Raw genomic sequence first — 23,796 nt, 5'->3', positions numbered from 1 at the left:
CCCATTCTCTGGTGACACTGAGTTCTCAAGGGAACACGTGGAGAGAATTTGCCTGGTGCTTCTAAGCATCAGAGCTCCCAGCAGTATCCGGTATACTCTCTCCCATCTCCCCTTCCTTTCCTGATTTCTAGCCACATACTCAGGTAAAGCACAAATATGCTCAAAATCCTCTCATAAAGCAGCGAGCACTGCAGGCTTTGTGACCACAGATGCAGGAACAAAGGCTGTCTCAGCATCTTGCCAAACCCTACATGTGCCCACCTCTTGCCTTGCTCTTTCTACCCTGACAGCTGCTGTTGGGGAAGATGATTAACATTCAGCCATCTGAGGGGAAATCAGATCAGTTTGATTGAAAGAGCTCCTAGCACCCCAGTTCAGCAGCAAAGAGAACACTGACTTGGCGGCTCTCTCGCGTGAGAGTTAATTACCTGTCAAAGCTTCTGCAGTTCTCTGCTCTCCTTTCTCCTTTCCATTTTGGACCCCCCAACGCAGCCTCCGGTGGCGTGGGCCTGGAGCCTCACTGCCTGTGGCCCGAGGTCCCTATACCCTTCCTCAGGCAGACTTTGCCAGCCTGGGGTCAGAAAATTAAAGGACCACTCCTCCAGTTAGGCCCTATGAGGGTGAGGGCGGATTCCCAAAGCCAAACTTTGCCAGGAGAAGGGAAATGGACATCTATTGTCCAGGTCTTGAGCTAAAAGGAGTTGCTAACACTTATTCAGCAAACATTCTGTGCTAGGCATTGTTCTAAGTGGATTTTATGACTGAGCTTATTTAATCCCTACAATCCTCTGAGATAGGAACTATTATTATCCTCACTTTATGATGAAGGGTCAGATGAGTGAAGTATCTGGCCCAAGGTCACAGAGTCAGGAAGTGGCAGAGTGTCTGGGGCTCACAGTCTCCATCTCCGTATACTTCAGAGATGTTTACTTTGTGTTACCTCATGGAATCCTCATGCCAACTGGACCTCCCTATGTGCAGTGGGAACTAATATCTCCATTTTACAGATGAGGAAAGTAAGGTTCCATTCTGCCAAGAAGAACAGGCTCAAACCCTAAAGTAGGAGCCCCAGGTGCTCAGCAGCATCCCATGGTCCCTTTCTAGAACAAGAGTGAAAAGAGAACCACCATTTGTTGACCATGCACTGCATGCCATGTCCCTTTACCTTCACTATCACCCTGAATATGCACCAGGACCCTATGATGTGGTGATTGTTGATGCAGTTCTATTTTATGGGGAAACATTTAAAGGAATAAAGCTTTTGTGAAGTCACACAGCCAGTAAGTGGCAGAGTGGGGATTTGAACCCAGCCCAGTGCTTACGTTCCATCCCCCACATCACACTGCTTCCCTATGTCTTGAGAGGCTAGTAGCAGGACCCTGCTGGGCCCCTGTAACTGTTTTGGCCTCTCATTTATCCTCCTGGCCCTCAGGGAGGCAGATGATGCTCACTCAGTCGGTGAGAAGAGCCCAGCCTGGGAAGAGGACCTCAGGCATCTTTGCCAAGCCTGCTGACCCCCTGGACAGTGAGTTGTGGCTGGAGTAGGGAGTGATTGGGGGGAGGGTTTTTACTGAGCTTGCTAAGAGGATCTCTGCAGCCAGGGAACAATGTCAGGGGTCCATAGAAACCCACTTTTTAAAAAAAATTTTTCAAAAATGTTTTATTTATAGCTACTTGGCTAATGGTCATGGTTGTAATACATATATATATATATTTAGATATCATTTTTTAAACATCTTTATTGGAGTATAATTGCTTTACAATGTTGTGTTAGTTTCTGCTGTATAACAAGGACCTAGAGTCTGTCATACAGAGTGAAACCCACTTTTTTTTTTTTTTTTTTGTGGTACGCGGGCCTCTCACTGCTGCGGTCTCAACCGTTGCGGAGCACAGGCTCCGGACGCGCAGGTTCAGCGGCCATGGCTCACGGGCCCAGCCGCTCCGCGGCATGTGGGATCTTCCCGGACCGGGGCACGAACCCATGTCCCCTTCATCGGCAGGCGGACTCTCAACCACTGCGCCACCAGGGAAGCCTTGAAACCCACTTTTAAAAGGCATTTGGGGGGCTTCCCTGGTGGCGCAGTGGTTGAGAGTCTGCCTGCCGATGCAGGGGAGACGGGTTCGTGCCCCGGTCCGGGAAGATCCCACATGCCGCGGAGCGGCTGGGCCCGTGAGCCATGGCCGCTGAGCCTGCGCGTCCGGAGCCTGTGCTCCACAATGGGAGAGGCCACAACAGTGAGAGGCCTGCGTACCGCAAAAAAAAAAAAAAAAAAAAAGGCATTTGGGGACTTCCCTGGTGGTCCAATAGTTAAGACTCCATGCTTTCCACTGCAGGGGGCGTGGGTTCCATCCTTGGTGGGGAACTAAGATCCCGCATACTGTGCAGTGTGGCAAAAAAAAAAAAAAAGGCATTTGGCCTACATCTCTGTCCAGGCAGAGGGACCAAGTATATAGGACGGCTCAGAATCATGCAGCCGCCTGATAGCTTCCAGAAATGCTGTAGGGCTTGCTGAGGCCAGAGCACAGGCTGGCAGGGAGAGAGCGGGGAGATGAGGATGGAGAGATACCAGGGGCCAGCTCACCAGCACCTGAATGCCTGGTTAAGAGAGTTAAAGCCAGGAGTGATGTGGCCCAAGCCACATGGAGAAAGCTCACCCTGACTGCAGTGTTTGGAGACGGGTGGGGATGGGTTCGGAGGAAGCTGGAGGTAGAGACCCAGGCAGGAAATTTCTGACATAGTACAGCCAAGGCTGCTGAGAGCTTTAACTGAACCTTTGGCAGTAGGGTGTAAGCAGAAGTGTAAGAGATTGGAGAGATGCTGGAGAGAGAGATGCGATGAGGGCCTGAGACCAGTGAGGGGCGGGTGAGGGGTATTAGGGATGACTTCCAGGGCTTGAGCTCACTTGGAGCTCCAGGGCCTGGCTCCTCTCCTACCTGGCTCTCTCACTCAGGTTCTGGGGAGTGGACAACATGGTTCAACATCGACCACCCAGGTGGGCGGGGTGACTACGAGCGGCTGGATGCCATTCGCTTCTACTACGGGCACCAGGTGTGTCCTCGGCCCTTGCAGCTAGAGGCTAGGACCACCGACTGGATACCCGCAGGCAGCACTGGCCAAGTGGTCCATGGCAGCCCCCTTGAGGGCTTCTGGTGCCTCAACAGGGAGCAGCGGCCCGGCCAGAACTGCTCCAATTATACTGTGCGCTTCCTCTGCCCGCCAGGTGAGCCTGACCAGTCCCCACCCGCTACCTCCCACCAGCCTCAGCAAAGGGAGAGCCAGGACCTGCGTCTGGCTACAGAAACTCTGGTTGTCACACACATACACATGCTTTGACTCCATAATAACCCATCAATGTCATGAGAACCATAATCTTCCCAACAGTGTTCTGTGTGGATGGGTAATTTCCTTTCAATCCACTTTACTGAGTGCATGTGGCATGGTGGTGAAGACCACAGGCTCTGCAGTTGGGCTGCTTGGTTTGAATCTGGGCCTACCATTTGTTCCTTAGACAAATGTTCTGAAGCTCTCTGAGCCTCAGGTTTCTCACGTGTAGAACAGGGGTAATATTAGTAATCCTTCGTAGGGGTTTTTATGAGGATTAAATGAGATAATGAATGTAGAGGGCTTAATGCAGGTGAACGTCCACTAAGTGTCAGTTTCTATGTTAGTTCTTCTGTGCCAGACACTGCTAGTTATCTCCATTACTCAACCCTTACAACTGACCTGTGAGGAATCTCCATTTTGACAAGTTATTCCAGGTTCAGGGAGTTTAAGTAACTTCTTGGGACGACACAGCTGATAAATGGAATGCTGGAGTTTAAACCCATGCCTGTGTTTGCAGAGCCCAAGAGTTCCTGCCCTTTCCATCTCCTCTCCCCACACTGGATAATTCAGAGCCAGATGCAGGCCTGCCCGCTTCTTGGATATGCACGCTCCCCTCCCGGGGTCCTGCCAGTGCTCACGGCCTGACCCTGCAGGCCCGGGAGGCAGTGGTGGTTGTCTGCAGTGGGAGCTCAGGCTGAGCAAGGTCTCCTGAGTGAGGTCTGAGGCCTCCATTCTTGTACACAGGCCTCAGACCACAGGTGAGGAGGGGGGGCAGAGGGGGCTTGATGTCACTGAGGCCCCAGGCCCTGACTTCCCAGGGGGCCCTTCTTCAGGAGCATGGGTAAAGGGTAAGATGGTGCTATCCCTGCACCTCCTAGGACAGTGCATCAAAGCCCCAGTGCTTGGCCAACAAGTCCCTCTCAGGGCCACCCCTAGCCCATTCGGTGTTTTTGTAAAACTTAGAGACACCACTTCCTCAAGACTCTTGATGTCCATCTGTTGGAAAAATCATTGCAGGAAATATAAATATCAGTGACATCTGTGATGTAAATGGAGGGCCTTGCTCTCTGAGAAAAAACAGCCTCTGGGTCAGATTTCCTGACAGAGTCCCTCTGAGAGGTAAGTCAGACCATCTGCTGATCCTGCTTTGCAGGATCCCTGCGCCAAGACACAGAGCACAGCCTCTGGAGCCCGTGGTCTCCCTGGAGCAAGTGTTCTGCTGCTTGTGGTCACCCTGGGGTCCAGACCCGAACACGCACCTGCTTAGCGGAGACGGTGTCACTGTGCAATGATGCCACCGAGGAGGGCCGGCTCTGCATGGAGCAGGCCTGTTCAGGTACTACCCCTGCTCTTGGTACTGGGCAGGCATGGGGCTGGGGCTGAAGCAGCCTAGAATAGGTTGGAGGGTCAGACTCCATTCATTCATCAAGTATTAACTGAGCATCTATTACGTGCACCGATGGGGGATGTAGAGGATAATGTGGGAGCATAGTGTGTGGTCAATTATTATAGCTTAGGGGAATTGAGGAAGGCTTCCTGGAGGAGGTGTCCTGAGCTAAGTCTTGAAGGATGAGTAGGAATTAGTCATGCAGGCTGACTAAGGCCTAAGGGGGAGAGGAAGCATATGTGAGTCCACAGGCTGGGATGTGACTGAAGGAGGGCCAGAATCCACACACGTCCTCCTGATGTGGCCCCTTCTTCCACAGCCTGTGACCTGACCTGCCCCATGGGCCAGGTGAATGCTGACTGTGACGCCTGCATGTGCCAGGACTTCGTGCTGTATGGGGTTGTCTCCCTCCCTGGGGGTGCCCCAGCCTCAGGGGCTACTGTCTACATCCTGACCAAAACACCTAAGCTGTTGACCCAGACGGACAGCCGCGGGAGGTTCCGCGTCCCTGGCTTGTGCCCCGATGGCAAAAGCATCCTGAAGATCACAAAAACCAAGTTTGCCCCTATCAGGCTCACAATGCCTAAGACTAGACTGAAGGCAGCCACCATCAAGGCGGAGTTCATGAGGGCAGGTACTTAACTTCTCTGGGATAGGGCTGGGGAGGAAGACTGGACTTTTAAATAAAAGGATTACAGTACTAAGAGCTGGCTTTCCAGGTTGCCCAGAGTAAAACTCAAAAATCCCCAAGTCCCAACATCATCTGCCAGACCCCCCCATTCCTTCTCTTCTCTCTTCCCCTCTCCTCTCCTGTTATAGTCCCCTCCACCCACACTGAGTCACGCTACTCCTATCTGTTCCTCAAACACACAGGCACACTCTTGCCTCAGGGCCTTTGCACTTGCTATATACTCTGCTTGGGGTGTTCTTCCCCCAGATATTGCAATGGCTTGCTCCCTTAAATGTATGAGTTCTTTCCTGGTCACCTTATCTAACATAGTCAATTACGATACAGTATAACGTTTAAAAGGCATAGAGAGAGAGGCTGGGGGAATTCAGAAATGGTGCAGAATGGCCAGAAAATTCTGCTGGAGTCAGCAGAGCAGCCAGCTCTGTCTCAATGGCAGTGTTTGGGAATCTTGGCTGGTACAAGGTCCTCTTGGTTCTCCACTGCCTCACCCCGATGCTGCCCGAGAGGCCATGGGAGCAGGTCCCAGGCTGAGTAGATGGAGGGAGTGGACTCCATTCTGGACCAGCTACTTATTAGGACCATTAGAGAGGGGCTGGGTGGTGTGTGTGAAGTTGTACAATTTTAACTCATGTCAGAATACCTGAGGGAGCAAGGCTCTGGAGAACCTGTCACAAAGATTAAAACCCAAAACACCATGTCTCATCTTCTGTCTTAGAGACTCCATACATTGTGATGAACCCCAAGACAAAAGCACGGATTGCTGGGCAGAGTGTGTCCCTGTGCTGTAAGGCCACAGGGAAGCCCAAACCAGACAAGTATTTCTGGTGAGTATTCTGCCAGCTGCCTGGCTCAGTTCTCCTCTTGGAAACCAGAGCTTTCTTGCATTGGGTCTGGACTTATTAATCATGGCAATAACCAATAGAATAAAGTTACAAGTAAGGCCCTGGTGCAGAGCCAGGAAACGGGCACTTACAAGTGGGGGCCAGTAGGGTTGAGGCCACCCAGACAACGAGCAAGCCCTGTTGTTGTCCTATCAAAGCTGGGGTCCCCCAGAGCAGCTCTGGTCTTGGGGTCCTGACTCATATCCTTGGGCCACAGAACCAGGTTCCCAGGCCCTAATTTCCCAGACAAGGGCAAACAAGGTCAGTGTCCCCAGTGGCTGTCCTTTACCCTTCACAAACATTTTATAGCCATTATCTTGTTTGACGCTCTCAACAATTCTATGGAGTCAGCTAGGAATCACTGCTCCTATTTCATAGAACAGGAAGCTGAAACTCGGACGTGAAATGATTTGTCTAAGGGTCCATAGCCAGTTAGTGGTGGGGCTGAGACTCAGAATCGAGTCCCCTGACTCCCAGGCCAGTCAGTGTTCTTGAATGAGCTGACTCAGTGGTGGTGTTGGCATCTGCAGGGACCCGTCCACCATCTGCCTTGCTCCTGGCAGTGTCCCCAATAATACCAGCCCTCCTACTGCCCCCTCAGGCTGTCCCTCTCCATCCCTTGCAGGTACCATAACAGCACACTGTTGGACCCCTCCCTCTACAAACACGAGAGCAAGCTGGTGCTGAGGAATCTGCAGCGGGACCAGGCCGGGGAGTACTTCTGCAAGGCCCAGAGCGACACTGGGGCTGCAAAGTCCCATGTTGCCCGGCTGACTGTCATAGGTAAGACTGTCAGGGCCCCGGGGAACCCCTGCTACAGCACTGGGGAGCACCCCAGTGGGCATTCCTGGGCAGTAAAACCTTGGGCTTTTCTGGACTGTGCACAGTGCTGTGCTCTCTGGGGCACAAAGATGGCACAGACCTTGATCCTACCCTCACAGAGCTGCCACTCCAGGATGGGTGGAGAAATAAGAGACAAGTCAGTAAAGATGGAAAAATGTAGTTGAAACAGGAGATAAGGAATTGTGGACTCTATAGATGAGAGACAGAGACTTTCTAGGTGGGAGTGACTATGGCTGGTTGCTTGAGGCTTAAATAGTGGTTCTCAGCCTTGGCTGCCCATTGGGATCATCTGTTGAGTTTTCTAAAATACCGACGCCTGGGTCTTACCTCCAGAGAGCCTGATTTCATTGGTTTGGGATGTGGCCTGGTCACACACAGGTTAAAATCTTCCCCAGGTAATTCTAATTTGCAGCCAACGTTGTGAATCCCTGGTCTTAAACGATGGCCAGGGTCTGTGTGTATGGAGATGGGAGCATTCCAGATCAAGGGGCCAGCATGAGCAAGGTATAGAAGTGGGAAACTGAGGGGGCTTTACAAGAGAGGGTGACCTGATTAAAGCTGGTTTCTAGACGTGAGCTGGAGGAGGAGAGACTGGAGGCCAAGACCAATCAGGAAACTGTACTTGGAAAGTGAGGGAGAAGGAGGATATCTTAGTAATTGGCCTAAACAAAACCAAACAAAAGGCAGAAGAAATTTTGTTGGAAGGATTTTGGAATATTTCAGAGACTCCAAGAAAGTTGAGTAACACACCTCAGGACAGGCAGGACACAGGGCACTTGAACCCTGGCAGAGGAGATGTGGAGAGCTGTCAGCAGTGGTTCCCAGCTCATTATACCAGTGCTCCCTGCTTGTCACAGTTATTCTTTCTTTCTTTTTTTTTTTCAGTTATTCTTAATACTTTAAATTTTAAATATTTTCAATTAAAAATATTTTTTGCTATTCTAAAGTTAAATTTATAGATAATAACTACATATAATTTCCAAATATATATGAACATGGCCCTAATAACATAAAAGGGAAATACAAAGAAAATAATTTTAATACAAAATAGTATATATTTCAATATGTAAGTGCTTTGGCATAATGACACAAGAACATCAGCCAAGAGGTCAGCCACTTGCACTTGAATCCAGTCACCATGAATGTGACAGCTACAAATGCTGATGGATACAGGGGCATCATTTCACATTCCTTGGGCAATTGTTATAGGTACATGATTTTTCTGAGACAGGAAGCAATTCTTGGTATTTTTCCAAGCTAAACAAAGTACAATCTTAGCTTGATTTATATGGTAGCTGCATTCTTGAAAAATTCAATGTATGGTAAAGCCATGTAAAAAAAATACTAGGTTCCGGGCTTCCCTGGTGGCGCAGTGGTTGAGAGTCCGCCTGCCGATGAAGGGGACATGGGTTCGTGCCCCGGTCCGGGAAGATCCCACATGCCGCGGAGCGGCTGGGCCCGTGAGCCATGGCCGCTGAACCTGCGCATCTGGAGCCTGTGCTCCACAACGGGAGAGGCCACAGCAGTGAGAGGCCCGCGTACCACCAAAAAAAAAAAAAAAAAAAATACCAGGCTCCGATAATTTTAAACAAGTTTTCCACCTACATGAATGTCTATAGAATATGTGAAAGTCAAACAGGATGCAGAAGAATTCCTTATGAGAGACAGTGTCAGGCACTGCAGAAAACAGAGCTGCAAGGCCCCCTGCCCACTGTAAGTCATTAGCACTGCCAATATTGGTAGTAACTCAAAACACCCTCATGAATTTTCAAGACCCCTCCAATTAGGACAATTACTCTACTGGTCTCAGCAGCAAACTCTGTTCCCTGTGTGTGAAATGGAATTAGTAATAGCTGTTCTATCTGCCTCAGAGGAGTTCTGTGAGAGTTGGGATCACACAAGTACTTTGAAAACCCTAAAGTATGGCAGAGAGGGGAGGTTGAGGTTCCCTTTATGTAGGAAAAGTATTTGCATTTAATATCCGAACTATTTCCCTCCATAGCCCCCGATGAGACTCCTTGCAACCCAACCCCTGAGAGCTACCTTATCCAGCTGCCCCATGATTGTTTCCAGAATGCCACCAACTCCTTCTACTATGATGTGGGTCGTTGTCCTGTCAAGACCTGTGCAGGGCAGCAGGATACTGGGATCAGGTGCCAGGATGCTGTGGAGAACTGCTGTGGGATCTCTAAAACAGAGGAGAGGGAGATCCAGTGCAGTGGGTACACGCTGCCCACCAAGGTGGCCAAGGAGTGCAGCTGCCAGCGGTGTATGGAGACCCGGAGTATCGTTCGGGGACGCGTCAGCGCCTCTGACAATGGGGAACCCATGCGCTTTGGCCACGTGTACATGGGGAACAGCCGTGTGAGCATGACTGGCTACAAGGGCACGTTCACCCTCCATGTCCCTCAGGACACTGAGAGGCTGGTGCTCACATTTGTGGACAGGCTGCAGAAGTTTGTCAACACCACCAAAGTGCTGCCCTTCAATAAGAAGGGGAGTGCGGTGTTCCATGAGATCAAGGTGCTTCGGCGGAAAGAGCCCATCACCTTGGAGGCCATGGAGACCAACATTATCCCCTTGGGGGACATGGCTGGTGAAGATCCTGTGGCTGAGCTGGAGATCCCATCCAAGAGTTTCTACCGGCAGAACGGGGATCCCTACACAGGAAAAGTAAAGGCCAGTGTGACCTTCCTGGATCCCCGGAATATTTCCACAGCTACTGCTGCCCAGAGTGACCTGAACTTCATCAATGATGAAGGAGACACCTTCCCACTTCGGACATACGGCATGTTCTCTGTGGACTTCACAGATGAGGCCTCCTCAGAGTCACTTAATGTTGGCAAGGTGAAGGTCCACCTCGACTCAACCCAGGTCAAGATGCCAGAGCACTTGCCCATGATGAAACTCTGGTCACTCAATCCAGGTACAGGACTGTGGGAGGAGGAAGGTGACTTCAAATTTGAAAGCCAAAGGCGGAACAGAAGAGAAGACAGGACCTTCCTGGTGGGCAACATGGAGATCCGTGAGAGGAGGCTCTTTAACCTGGATGTCCCTGAAAGCAGGAGGTGCTTCATCAAGGTGAGGGCCTACCGAAGTCAGAGGTTCTTGCCCAGTGAGCAGATTCAGGGTGTCGTGGTCTCTGTGATCAACCTGGAGCCCAGGACTGGCTTCTCCTCTAACCCCAGGGCCTGGGGCCGCTTTGACAGTGTCATCACTGGCCCCAACGGGGCCTGTCTGCCTGCCTTCTGTGATGACCAGTCCCCTGATGCTTACTCTGCCTACGTCTTAGCCAGCCTGGCTGGGGAAGAACTGGAAGCAGTGGAGTCTTCTCCTAAATTCAACCCAAATGCAATTGGTGTCCCTCAGCCCTACCTCAACAAGCTCAAGTACCGCCGGACAGACCATGAGGACCCACAGGCCAAGAAGACAGCTTTCCAGATCAGCATGGCCAAGCCAAGACCCAACTCAGCTGAGGAGAGCAATGGACCCATCTATGCATTCGAGAACCTCCAGGCATGTGAGGAAGTACCTCCCAGTGCGGCCCACTTCCGGTTCTACCAGGTTGAGGGGGATCGGTATGACTACAACACGGTCCCTTTCAACGAGGATGACCCCATGAGCTGGACTGAAGACTACCTGGCATGGTGGCCCAAGCCAATGGAGTTCAGGGCCTGCTATATCAAGGTGAAGATCATGGGGCCACTGGAGGTGAACGTGCGATCCCGTAACATGGGGGGCACCCACCGGCAGACAGTGGGAAAGCTATACGGAATCCGGGATGTGAAGAGCACGCGGGACAGGGACCAGCGCAATGTCTCAGCTGCCTGTTTGGAGTTCAAGTGCAGTGGGATGCTCTATGACCAGGACCGTGTAGACCGCACGCTGGTGAAGGTTATCCCCCAGGGCAGCTGCCATCGAGTCAGCGTAAACTCCATGCTGCATGAGTACCTCGTCAACCACCTACCACTGGCGGTCAATGACGACACCAGTGAGTACACCATGCTGGCACCCTTGGACCCACTGGGCCACAACTATGGCATCTACACTGTCACTGACCAGGACCCTCACACGGCCAAGGAGATTGCGCTTGGCCGGTGCTTTGATGGCACATCTGATGGCTCCTCCAGAGTCATGAAGAGCAATGTGGGAGTGGCCCTGACCTTTAACTGCGTAGAGAGGCAGGTGGGCCGTCAGAGTGCCTTCCAGTACCTCCAGAGCACCCCGGCCCGGCCCTCCCCCGCAAGCACTGTCAGGGGAAGAGCGCCTTCAAGGAGGCAGTGGGCAAGTCAGGGTGGCCAGCGCCGGCGCAGAGGGGCGGCCTCTCTGAGGTTTTCTGGGGTTGCTCAGCAGCCTCTGAGCAACTAAGGCTTGTGGTACTTCCCTTCTCCCCACAGCCATTGTGAGACTGACACCCAAACTGTCACTCGGTTAATTTAAGCCCATCTGTTCTAGTGCAACTTGTTTGTTTGTTTCTTCATTCCCTTACTTACTGTCTTTGTCCCATGATACTGATTGGCATGGAGCCCCCAAAATGTCAAAATAAAACCTCTTTGCCCTGTTCTTTACAAGAAACACAGGAAATTGGCCATGGGCAAACTCTGTGGCTTTGAGCATTCTTCATTTAGTGCCATACATAGAAATGTCCTTCATTTTCTTTTTTGCATGGTTTTGCCCACCTCTACAATAATGATAATCTGATGTTGAAGATCAAATAACCAATATAAAGCATATTTCTTGGCCTTGCTCCACAGGATGTAAGCAAGGCCTCCATCACAGTTCATACATATAAAAGGTGGTGAAATATTTTTACTTGAATTATAAATAACATTTATTTCTTTGATGAATCTGGAACTCTAGTGCACGTTCAGTGTTACACTGTTGAGTACAGGGTAATCATAGTTCCTCTACCAAGTCTGGAAAAAACATCTCCTGGTATCCACAACTGCCCTAGGTTGCTAATTATATTAGCGTGTTTCCCTTTATATTTGCTTTTGTTCTTTCTAGAAGCCCAGTGCGGCCCAGAACAGATGTCAATAAATGCACATTTTGTACTTGATTTTGAGTTTACTGACCTGTCTTTAAACCATTAAACTGAGCCAACTGCTCAGAGGGACAGAGGGGTCTCTGGAAAGTGGTCACCAGGTGGCATGAGGCACAGTGCCACCTAACCCTAAGTTACAGGGCTGGGTGACTAGGCACATATTCTACTGGTCAAGTTTGTTCTCATAGATCATATTTTCCATTTGCAGAGAAGAGCAGAGATTCCTGGAGTTGTGAGCCCCTCCCAGATGTTCTGGGCCCCTGAGCAAAGCTGAAAACATGTGCTGATTTGTTTTCCCTTTCTTTCATTCCAGTACTGGGGAGCTTATACAGTGGCTTGGCCCAGGGTCTGGCAAGCTGGCGCAGTGGTCCTTTGGCATTCCCCCACAGCCTGCTGCCTTCTCCAGCTGGGCTGGCTGACCTCACTCAGAAGTGATGGGCTTTTTCTTTTTTTATTCCAAGCTCTTCTAAAGTTGCCCAGCTTTTCCAGACACCAGCCTCTGTGTGTAACAGCCTCTGCCAGGTAACAGCCTCTGTCCCTTGAGTAAAATGACTGGACGACTGATCCAAAAGGACAGAGTTTTTTGTTTTTGGAAAAGGTGTTTGGTTTAAAACAGCAAATCAGAGGCCACTGGATGGTGCCAAAGTGATCTTGGAGGCATCAATAGTCAGGGATGTAGGGTTGAGTAAGATGCACTGATTGCCTCTTTCCCAACCTCTCCAGAATCTATTAGGAAAGAGGCCAAGGGGATTGGGGGAGGAGAGGGCATCATTTACAATCAGGACAAAAAGCTCTCCTTGATCCCCTGGCTGGCCCGGTGCAGTTCCTTCTGGCCACCTCTGGTCTGGCCTGGATTTGTACTCTTGGATCAGCATCTGCCCAGCTCCCAGGGGTTTGGTTCGTAATTAATTAGAAATTTCTCTGGCTAAACACCCCATCCCCGTGACCTCTGAGAAAGTGGGTGTATGTAGGGCTGGGGCCTAGTGGCCTTTGATTGCTCCTTGACCTACTTCCAGACTATGCTTCCCAGGGAGTGGCTTCCACTGACTGCATGGGATGGGGGTTGGGAAGCTTGACTGCCCCTGCCAAGGGGTCTGTGTTCAGCTATCTACAGCACAGATGCCTCGCTGCTTCAGGAGTGAGTATGTGCTGCTTCAACCTGACCATCCAGTTCCCTTCAAACTCACCAAAAGACGCCACTGGGAAAGGTGGGCTGACTGGGCTCCCAACTTATGGCCTTCCCTTTCTGTTCTCCATTGAGGGCCTGAATAAATAGATCCCAGCAAGCAGTAGCTGGTACTTGATTTTTCTTTCTTCACTCATCAAACATTTATTGAGTGCCTATTCTATGCAAACCCATGTGTGCAAGTAGACAGGACTTCATGAGTATATAAAATATACTACACATAGTGGCACCAGATTTGGAGGGGACGGTGGTCAGAGGAGGCTTCTTAGAGGAGATGACATTTAATTTGAGGTGTGAATGATAGCTAGGAGCTGGCTTGCTGAAGGTGTAGCTGTCAGGAGCAAGGGGCACAAGCTTGTGCAAAACCAGGAGGTGGAGGCTGGGAAGGGATGGCAGATAACTCTCTTTTCAGACAGGAAACACTATTGAGTTGAGCTCATGACACCTATTTTCTAAGCATCTTGCTTCCAAAGACAGTTGTGCTCCCTGCTAACTGTCTGACTTTGGTTGTCATTTTCCTCACCTATAAATGAAGGGGTTGGGGAACTTCCCTGGCGGTCCAGTGGTTAAGACTCTGCACTTCCACTGCAAGGGGCTCGGGTTCGATCCCTGATTAAGATTAAGATCCCGCAGGCTGTGCGGCACAGCCTAAATAAATGAATAAATAAATGAAGGGGTTGGTTGTACACCTAAAACTAATACAATGTTAAGTGTAAATTATATCTAAATTATCAGTAAATAAATAGGAAAAAATTTAAATGAAGGATTTATCTAGATTGAATCTAAACCACCTACCTCTAAAGTCCTTTCCATGATTTTCAGTGAGGCTAAGAGCACAGTTCCCAAGATGCTTTTGCTTTAACAAACAGCTGATGATTCATTGGGTGTTCCCTTCCCCTGTGGAGACTCTGCAGACTGGATGGACAAAATGTTCAGTTCAAAAAAGCCCCGGGTTTTTGTCTCAGACTGCTGTGCACTGGCTGATAACTCAGTTACTGAGAGTGAACTGTAAGAAGACAGATGCCAGATGGCAGGGAGGAAGGGCACGGGCAGGAAGACAGAGGGGCCAATCAGGCTGCTTCTGTTTCCAACCAAGGACGTTCCAGGCAGAATGCTCTCTACGGTTTGGAGAGTTCCAGCAGCTGAGTTGGTAGAGAAAAATGTCACCAAGCTCTCTCAATCTTGAAGGATTGAGAGAATTTAGACAAGCCAAGTTGGAAGCAGTGCAGGATAGGTGGAGTTCCAGGCAAAGGGATCAGCTAGAGCCAAGGAGTAAAGATGGGACCGCACACTGGAATACTTTTGGTTATAAGTAACAGGGGTGCCAGCAGACATCAGGAAGGACCAGAACCAGGAACTGCAAAGCCATCAGAATCTAGGCCATCACTCTCAAGCTGATTATGACTTATGGCAGTTTGGTAAATTGTACCTTTGTAAATAGAACTGAAACATGTCTTTTCTCTCTACCTGATCCCTCCAGAAATTGGAATCTCTTAGTTTCCCAGCAACTTTATCAGGCAAATAAGGACGGCTACCTGCTAACAGATACAGGTACTTGGGGGGAAATGAGAGGAATTTACCAAAATCTATAGATATCACAGGCGGAATCTGTGACAAGCCCTTGGCGTGGCTTTCCTGCCCTTGAGAGGCCTTTTATTTATTTTTATTTTTTTTGCGGTACATGGGCCTCCCACTGCTGTGGCCTCTCCCGTTGCGGAGCACAGGCTCCAGACACGCAGGCTCAGCGGCCATGGCTTACGGGCCCAGCCGCTCTGCGGCATGTGGGATCTTCCCGGACCGGGGCACGAACCTGTGTCCCCTGCATCGGCAGGCGGATGCTCAACCACTGCGCCACCAGGGAAGCCCGAGAGGCCTTTTAAAAGCTTAATCTGAGGGACTTCCCTGGTGGTGCAGTGGTTAAGAATCCGCCTGCCACTACAGGGGACATGGGTTCGAGCCCTGGTCCAGGAAGATTCCCACATGCCGAGGAGCAGCTAAGCCCATGCATCACAACTACTGAGCCTGCACTCTAGAGCCCACGAGCCATGACTACTGAGCCCGCATGCCACAACTCCTGAAGCCCGAGCGCCTAGAGCCTGTGCTCCGCAACAAGAGAAGCCACCACAATGAGAAGCCCACGCACCGCAACGAAGAGTAGCCCCTGCTCGCCGCAACTAGAGAAAGCCCACACGTGGCAACAAAGACCCAACGCAGCCAGATAAGTAAATAAATAAATTTATTAAAAAAAAGTAATCCTCAAAAAAACCCCAAACAAAACAACAGCTTAATCTGAAATTCCATATGAAAAGTTCCAGCACAGCCAAGTTAAAAGAGCCTATGTGATCAGTTACACTTATATAAATAATCAGGCTAAGTTTATAAAAACCAGACTTATTTTGCAAACAAATTAGTCTGAATTTGACTATATTTGGTAGAAATGAGGGTAATTTTAGAGAGAAAAAAATATGTTTCAGTAGGTATTAAATTCTAGTTTTCTTAATTGAGGTCTGTATTTACTGCTGAAGACTCACTTCTCAGATGACTCCTTGTTGCTATGTTATATTATTGTAAAGTTTACTTCTGAAGCTTATCACAGTCATCTATCTTTGGATGAAGATCAGATGTGTCTCCTGCAACCAGGGGATTATGCATACTGGAAAAGACATCAGATAAAGGACTCTTTACAGCCACGTTGAAAGGTACCATATCAAGCCTTCCCTCCTGAGTGAACTGCAACTCCTGTTTCTAACACCCAACTTTGACTAACTAAGACAAACACTACCAGACCAGGACAAGAAGAAGATGACATCTGAAGTAGACAGCTGACCCAAGATGCCGGACCAGGCCTGTATACTAATTACTTAGACAATTGCTCACACTTTTGCTTTTTAACCAAATGTATTTTTTCCTTGGGCCCAATCATTTGCAAGTTTCAAAAATCAATCCAATTTCTGGGTTTGTGGCCAATTACCTATGTCCACTACTCCTAGGTTACCTTGGTGGATTTTCCTCTCCAAAGGCTCTAATTGGATGGCTCTTAGCAATTTTATTTTAGAAGAAAGAAACTCTAGTACCATGCAAGCTAATTTTACTGCCAGTATCACTAAGTGGGACCCTCTTACTCAGCCAATTAATGACAACTGTTCTGAACCTGGTCAAAAGTAATCCTTTTCACTAGATGTTAAATATTGGGTAGCTCCTAACAGGATCCAGTGAATTTATGGAACAAGTTTGTGGCCTTGGCTCTCCCCAGGTTGGCTAGGAAGATGCACAGTTGGTTTCCCTTGGGCTCAAGGTCACCTACAGGTAGTCTTGGAAACAGCCCCTGCAGTCGGCCTTTAATGTGAGCACACTAGGTTCTGTCAGTTTTCCAATGGTATGACCATTTGGCTGAGAACACTGGGTTCTATCAGTTTTCCAATGGTATGACCATTTGGCTGAGATATTTGTTAACTCATCTTACGACACATGAAGAATCAAATTTCTGCTCTGAATGATCCTCTTCCCAGTTTAGGAAAAATACTGGGAAAATGGTTTGGTTTAGGAGGATCTTGGCTTAAACATTTACTAATGACATTGTTACTGCTCCTGTCAATTTTGATCACATCTATAGTTCTCTGTAAATTAATGAACACTCACAGTGCACAAGCAAGATTAAATTGGCATAAATCATATTGAACAACTTGGAATTGACCATTAGTCCTTGCCAGACATCTCACCAATACAACCCCCTAAAAAAAAAGAAAGAACAGAGCTATTAAGACCTGACATCAAGGGACATGATAGACCCAGGGCAGGTAAGCAACCACCCTGACATTGAGGGAACAAATATTTGATCATCTAATGCTTTCTATCTAAAGATTAATTATCAAAATGGGAAAATTGATTAAATAAAATTCATATTTTATGGCAGGATGAGAAAAATTTAAACATAAAAATTTTCCTTGCCCACTGGGGCCTCTACCTTCCTCCCCTTTAGTGCATATTGTTTATCTGCATTATCCAGACCTCCTTATGAGATAACATTTCTCTTTAATCTTATAAAAGGTCACAACCCCTTAGGAGATAACCTTCCTTCTTAATCTTGTAAGGGGCCACAATGGATGACCCATGACCCATGCTTTTTACTGTGGATCTGGATTGTGTACACTGTCAATAATACATCATTTAACATGTAAGCCTTTGTCTCAAAAACATATAACTGTTCTTTGACCTCTAACAGGCATAACAGTCCTCAGAGCTTTCTGAAAGACTCTCTTGGGATATAATCCTCAGGTTGGCTTAAATAAAAATTACCATTTCTTCCTTAGATTGACTATTGATGATTTTTTCATTGACTATATAAAACCAATCAATTAAAAAAGAGGTTGGATTCAAATTGTTTTTCTGGCTGATGGAACAAATCAAGGTCACCTGTCTAGATGGCTAAACCTTTTTTTACTAATATTTATAGAGAAGACACTTAAGATTTGTATCTGTCCTTGACAAGTCAAGTTTCAAACTATCTTTCCTCCATTCTTTAAATAAGAGTTACCTTCTGAAATTTGCCTTTTAAAAAGATGGCCGGAGATAAGAGTTCCTGGAGAAGACCAGGTAGAACATTTTCATCTCAAAGGCATGGGAGGAGAAAGGCAAGTTCCTCCCAGGAGGACTTTTGTTCCCTTAAGGCCAGAAATTGTTTCTTTTTGCCTTTTTTTTTTTTTTTTTTTTTCTTTTTGCGGTATGCGGGCCTCTCACTGTTGTGGCCTCTCCCGTTGCGGAGCACAGGCTCCGGATGCGCAGGCCCAGAGGCCATGGCTCACGGGCCCAGCCGCTCCGCGGCATATGGGATCCTCCCAGACCGGGGCACGAACCCGTATCCCCTGCATCGGCAGGCGGACCCTCAACCACTGCGCCACCAGGGAGGCCCTCTTTTTGCCTTTTTAAAAAAAATTTTGGCTGTGCCGGACTTCCCTTGTGGTGCAGTGGTTAAGAATCCACCTGCCAATGCAAGGGACATGGGTTCGAGCCCTGGTCCAGGAAGATCCCACATGCCATGGAACAACTAAGCCCATGAGCCACAACTACTGAGTCTGCACTCTAGAACCCATGAGCCACAACTACTGAGCCTGTGTGCCACAACTACTGAAGCCTGCATGCCTAGAGCCCATGCTCTGCAATAAGAGAAGCCACCGCAATGAGAAGCTTGTGCACTACAACAAAGAGTAACCCCCGCTTGCTGCAACTAGAGAAAGCCTGCTTGCAGCAACCAAGACCCAATGCAGCCAAAAATTTATTTATTTATTTATTTATTAATTAAAAAAAATATTTTTGGCCGGGATGTGGCTTGTGAAATCTCAGTTCCCTGACCAGGGATTGAACCCAGTCCACAGCAGTAAAAGCACTGAATCCTAACCACTAGACCACCAGGGAACTCCCAGAATTTGTTTCTGATACTTACAAAACTTTTAAGATAAATAGGGGAGGTTTTGGGAGTGGTAAAAGGATTGGTGGGCTTTGGATCGTTTCTGGAGCCACACCACCAGTCCTGTAAAGACTAGATCTGTAAAACAAGGACAGCTGTTTTTAATTCCTCAAAGAATTGGATGGCCACCTCAGTGATATCAAAGGACTGGCATACCCATCCACCTATGTTGGAATGCTTTTCTTTCCCTAACTTAGCTTAAGAGGGAAGACAAAAAAGATAAAAAATCCTATCAGGCTCTGATAGATGACCTCTCATCTTGGTAATCCATTTACAAAACCTTTTGAGGATCCTCCCTGGGTTTAAGAAATTCTATAACTATGACTCTCAGTTTGACCTTTGATATGAAGAGGCTCACCTACAGCTTCAGGTGGTACCATTTCTAAAGGTAAGCATTTAACAGTCTCTTCAGAATGGAAAGGCAATTCATATTACTAGGTTCAGATTACTGGGATTACTAGAATGAGTACTCAAATAAAGGAGGGTAGAGAGCAGTTGTTGCGAGTCTTAAAGGTTTTCTTTTTTGTTTTAGGTACCTTTTAACATCATTAATCTTTCATTAGCTTCCTACAACAAATCTTTCAATGAGGGTATTTTGGAATTTTGAAGGCTTGGGGGGCTTCTGCATACCAGTTAACATAGGTACAATAGCTTAAAATGAGAGCTTTCTAAAATTTTAACAATTTAGAAGTCTTTCCAATTCCAAAGATCTGAGGAGCTAGCCCTACAGATATTTTCTCCTGCTAATCTAATCTTAGAAAGGAGAAAAATTCTTACCACTCTTGTTTCCAGTAGACCCTGCAGGCAGGTACCCAGCAGACTGACTGACATAGTAAGAACTTCTGTGGCTTTCTCTAACTATGTGTGAAAAATCAGTTTTGGAGTGCCCAAGGAACCCCAATTTGGCCATTCCCGGGATGGGGTTCCTGTCAACAAAAAATTATTCAGTCAATCTAAGAAAGAAATGGAAAATTTTATTTGAGCCAAATTTGAGGATTATCACCCAGGAAGAGCATCTCAGAAAGCTCTGAGAACTGTTCTGCCCCTTAGAGGTCAAGGCACAGTTATATACATTTTTTGAGACAGAGGGCTGGAAATCAAATTGTTAGGGGAACCACTGACTGAAACTGCCTGCCCTGGCCAGGTGCCATAGTAACCACTTGTATGAGTTATCTTAAACAGGAGGTCCTGGTAAGGAATGCAGAACTAACAAGTTACCACAAACGGGAAGAAATCGGGAAAGGTCAAAAGGAGAGAGGAAACTCCAGTCCATATGTCCTACCAACTTCCCAGAATCTTTCTCTCTGGAATCCATCTTGGCTGAGTGATGTGCACACCACCAGGAAGGACCCTGAGTCAGAATGATTGGCCAGGGACTTCCCTGGTGGTGCAGTGGTTAAGAATCTGCCTGCCAATGCAGGGGACACGAGTTTGATCCCTGGTCCAGGAAGATCCCACATGCCACGGAGCAACTAAGCCCATGCACCACAACTACTGAGCCTGCGCTCTAGAGCCCATGAGCCACAACTACTGAGCCCACATGCCACAACTACTGAAGCCTGTGCGACTAAAGCCCGAGCTCCACAACGAGAGAAACCACTACAATGAGAAGCCCGTGCACCGCAATGAAGAGTAGCCCCTGCTGCTAGATGCAACTAGAGAAAGCCTGCGTGCAGCAACAGAGACCCAACGCAAACAACAAAAAAAAAAAAAAAAAAAAGAACGGCCAGAGACAACCGGGAAGCTAACCCAATTACAATAAAACTGGAGACTGTGAGCCATGTAGCAGAGCAGTTCTTCTGGGTTCCCTTAGCCTGCTGCTCTCCACCTAGGCACCCCTTCCCAATAAAGTCTCTTGCTTTGTCAGCACATGTGTCTCCTCGGGCAATTCATTTCTGAGTGTTAGACAAGAGCCCACTCTCGGTTCCTGGAAGGGGTCCCACTTCCTGCCACAAAATGACGTATTATTGACAGTTTACATAATCCAGATCTAAGTGTCACATGGTGGGTCATGTGGCTCCTTACAAGATCAAGATGGAATGTTATCTTTTAAGGAGGTGTCTTGTTGATGCTAAGGGAATGTTGCTATTTATGGTTGAGGAGCATCCTTCTGATGGGGGAGGTTTGGTCGATGCATAATGCAGATACACAATGCACAGTGGGGAGAGAGCGGAGGCCAAAGGGCAGAGAAGATTTTTTTTAAAATTTCTCGTCTTACATAAAATATGACTTTTATTTCACATTCCCAGTTAAGAACTTGCAAGTGAAACCATGTACCTGAGATTGGGACTTGAACCCACATGCCGGGACTCAAACCCAGCCTAAACCCAGATTAGGACTTGAACCCACATGGCCAGGACTCGAACCCAGCCAAAACACATGGTCTTCCAACTGATATCACACACCTGTGTGATCAGAACGTAATGAAGCTCAGGTTCTTGATGTCTCATGGCAGAAAGAATTCAGTGAGAGACAAAGTGACAGGTAAGAAGTAGATTTATTTAGAGAGAAACACACTCCACAGACAGAGTGTGGGCCATCTCAGAAGGTGAGAGCAGCCCCAGGGTATGGGGTTGTCAGTTTTTATAGGGGTGGGTAATTTCATAGGCTAATGAGTGGGAGGAGTATTCCAGCTATTTTGGGAAGGGGAGGGGATTTCCAGGAACTGGGCCACTGCTTATTTGTTTGTTTGTTTGTTTGTTTGTTTATGGCTGTGTTGGGTCTTAGTTTCTGTGCATGGACTTTCTCTAGTTGCGGCGAGCGGGGGCCTCTCACTATCGCGGCCTCTCTTGTTGCGGAGCACAGGCTCCAGACGCGCAGGCTCAGCAGTCGTGGCTCACGGGCCCAGTTGCTCCGTGGCATGTGGGAACCTCCCAGACCAAGGCTCGAACCCGTGTCTGCTGCATCGGCAGGCAGATTCTCAACCACTGCGCCACCAGGGAAGCCCCACTCCCCACTTTTTGATTCTTATGGTTGGCCTTGGAACTGTCATGGCACCTGTGGGTGTGTCATTTAGCTTGCTGATGTGTTACAATGAGCTTATACCAAGGCTCAAGGTCTAGTGGAAGTCAAGTTGACTTGTCATCTTGTACCCATTTGGTTCTAACCAGTTTTTGTCATGTCCTTGGGCTACATCATTCTTTCAAAGGTTGTGCCCTGCCCCCTTCCCTCCTGTTTCACAAGCATGCATAATCCCAGCTGGTATTCCCATAGGTTGCTGCTTGTCTGAGAGCTGTTTCACCTTTGAGGCACAATTTCTCGTTATCAATTTGGTAGCCTAAATCAGATATGAGATACGATCTGAACAACTTTCTGAGGGCAGTGTGATGGATAAGAGGTGTACTGCTTCTGAGTCTAGCTCCCCAAGGAGTTACCCTTGGGTAGCTTGACTATTTTACATGTCTCAGTTTCTCCCTCTGACAGTCTAAAACTGCTGTGGATGCTCAGAGTCTAAGATGACCGGTCTTTATATCGTGTGTCCCCAGATGGGCAGTATTTACTTAATCATTGTTGTGGGTGTAAGGTCGGATCTTAACAAACAGCATCGCGAAACAGAGGAAAGCTTCAAGTGAACTTTATTAGGAGGCGCTCCCGGGCTAGGTTCACTGGTCCAAGAGAAAGGGTCCAGAGAAGTCGCACCTGGGCGAGGGTTGGGCAAGATTTTATAGGGGAAGAAGGGAAAGGGGTGTGGTGAATCTGGGAGGGCGCAGGGTATTCCTTATTTGGTGGTCTCTTCGGGTATCGTGGCAGTATCTGGTGCCGGTTGCGTCAGTCTTGGGACCGCTAGTCCCGCCCCTCGAAAGGCGGGAAGGCTGGGCCGAGTGGAAGGTCCCCAGGTCAGTTCCTGGAACTGGGTGGTCCGGAAAGTCTCCAGGTCAGTTTCTGGAACTGGGTGGTCCGGAGAGTTTCGGTCTGATGCAACCTGTGAATCTGATTGCGTTCCCCTGCCTCGGGCCAGTTGGCCTTACAGTGGGGTTCCCCTGTAGGACCACTACAAGTCATGAGGATTGATCCTCAGACCCTTTCCCTAGGTTCTCAGTCACCTGAGAACACCTTGTGGCTGGAAGGAGCAGATGTCCCTTGTTTCTCAGAGGTGAATTAATTTAATCTCTCATTTCACTAGCAAAAGTTTTGTTCAGACCATGTATCAACTTTTTCTTTTTTTCCAGTTTAGGCCAAATTTAACAAAAACTCAGCCACCTATGTTTCCCTGGGCCTCCTGCCCTGATCCCCCTAGGTCCCTGCCTAGGAAATGCACCAGTACCCCTTAAGACTCCAAGTCTTAAGTGAAAACAGCTTGAATAAAATTTGGGGGATCATCACTTAAAAGCGTCAGTTTGGCTTAGACTTCAGGTGTCCTCTAGGGGGTATCTGATATCCTGCCAACTATACCATGCATATATTGATGAAAAAAATTAATCAATAGTCGATCTAAGAAAGAAATAAAAAATTTTATTCAAGCCAACTTGAGGATTATAACCCAGGAGGGTCTCTCAGAAAGCTCTGAAGACTATTCTGCCTTTTAGAGGTCAAAGCACAGTTATATGTTTTTGAAACAAAGGCTTATATGTCAAATTATGTAATTATTGACAGTTCACACAATCCAGATCCACAGTAAAAAGCATGGGTCATGGGTCATTATGGCCCCTTACAAGATTAAGAAGGAAGGTTATCTCCTAAGGGGTGTGACCTTTTATGAGATTAGGAAGGAATGTTAGGCAATTCCCTGGTGGTCCAGTGGTTAGGACTCTGTGCTTCCACTGCAGGGAGCACGGGTTCGACACCTGGTCAGGGAACTGAGATCCTGCATGCCACGTGGCATGGCAAAAAGAAAAAGAAATGTTCTCTCATAAGGAGGTCTGGTTAATGCGGATGTACAATACACACTAAAAGGGAGGGAAGAGACCCAAACAGGCAGAGAAAAAGATTTGTTTAAATTTTGTTTTGCCATGAAATATGAATTTTATTTCATCAT

At 48.1% G+C, this 23,796-nt stretch overlaps 2 protein-coding genes across 2 annotated transcripts; both read left to right on the top strand.

The window, feature by feature from the left end:
* Nucleotides 1–1,429: 1,429 nt before the first annotated feature.
* Nucleotides 1,430–3,334, top strand: LOC309802848 (cartilage intermediate layer protein 1-like; the record flags this gene model as incomplete). Its single annotated transcript, XM_082618733.1, has 2 exons — nt 1,430–1,525; nt 2,952–3,334. Exons 1-2 carry the CDS (start codon nt 1,441–1,443, stop codon nt 3,332–3,334), a joined length of 468 nt encoding a protein of 155 aa, XP_082474859.1. The 5' UTR covers nt 1,430–1,440.
* A 103-nt stretch (nt 3,335–3,437) lies between these two features.
* On the top strand, nt 3,438–12,103 carry CILP (cartilage intermediate layer protein; the record flags this gene model as incomplete). Its single annotated transcript, XM_082618732.1, has 6 exons — nt 3,438–3,477; nt 4,479–4,661; nt 5,032–5,346; nt 6,119–6,227; nt 6,910–7,067; nt 9,130–12,103. 6 exons carry the CDS (start codon nt 3,438–3,440, stop codon nt 11,493–11,495), a joined length of 3,171 nt encoding a protein of 1,056 aa, XP_082474858.1. The 3' UTR covers nt 11,496–12,103.
* Nucleotides 12,104–23,796: the final 11,693 nt, after the last annotated feature.

This window comes from Mesoplodon mirus (assembly GCF_964341445.2).
Source record: "Mesoplodon mirus genome assembly, chromosome: 4".
NCBI lineage: Eukaryota > Metazoa > Chordata > Mammalia > Artiodactyla > Ziphiidae > Mesoplodon > Mesoplodon mirus.
The sequence above is the reverse complement of the archived record's forward strand: the minus strand, read 5'-3'. Positions and strand labels throughout refer to the sequence as shown.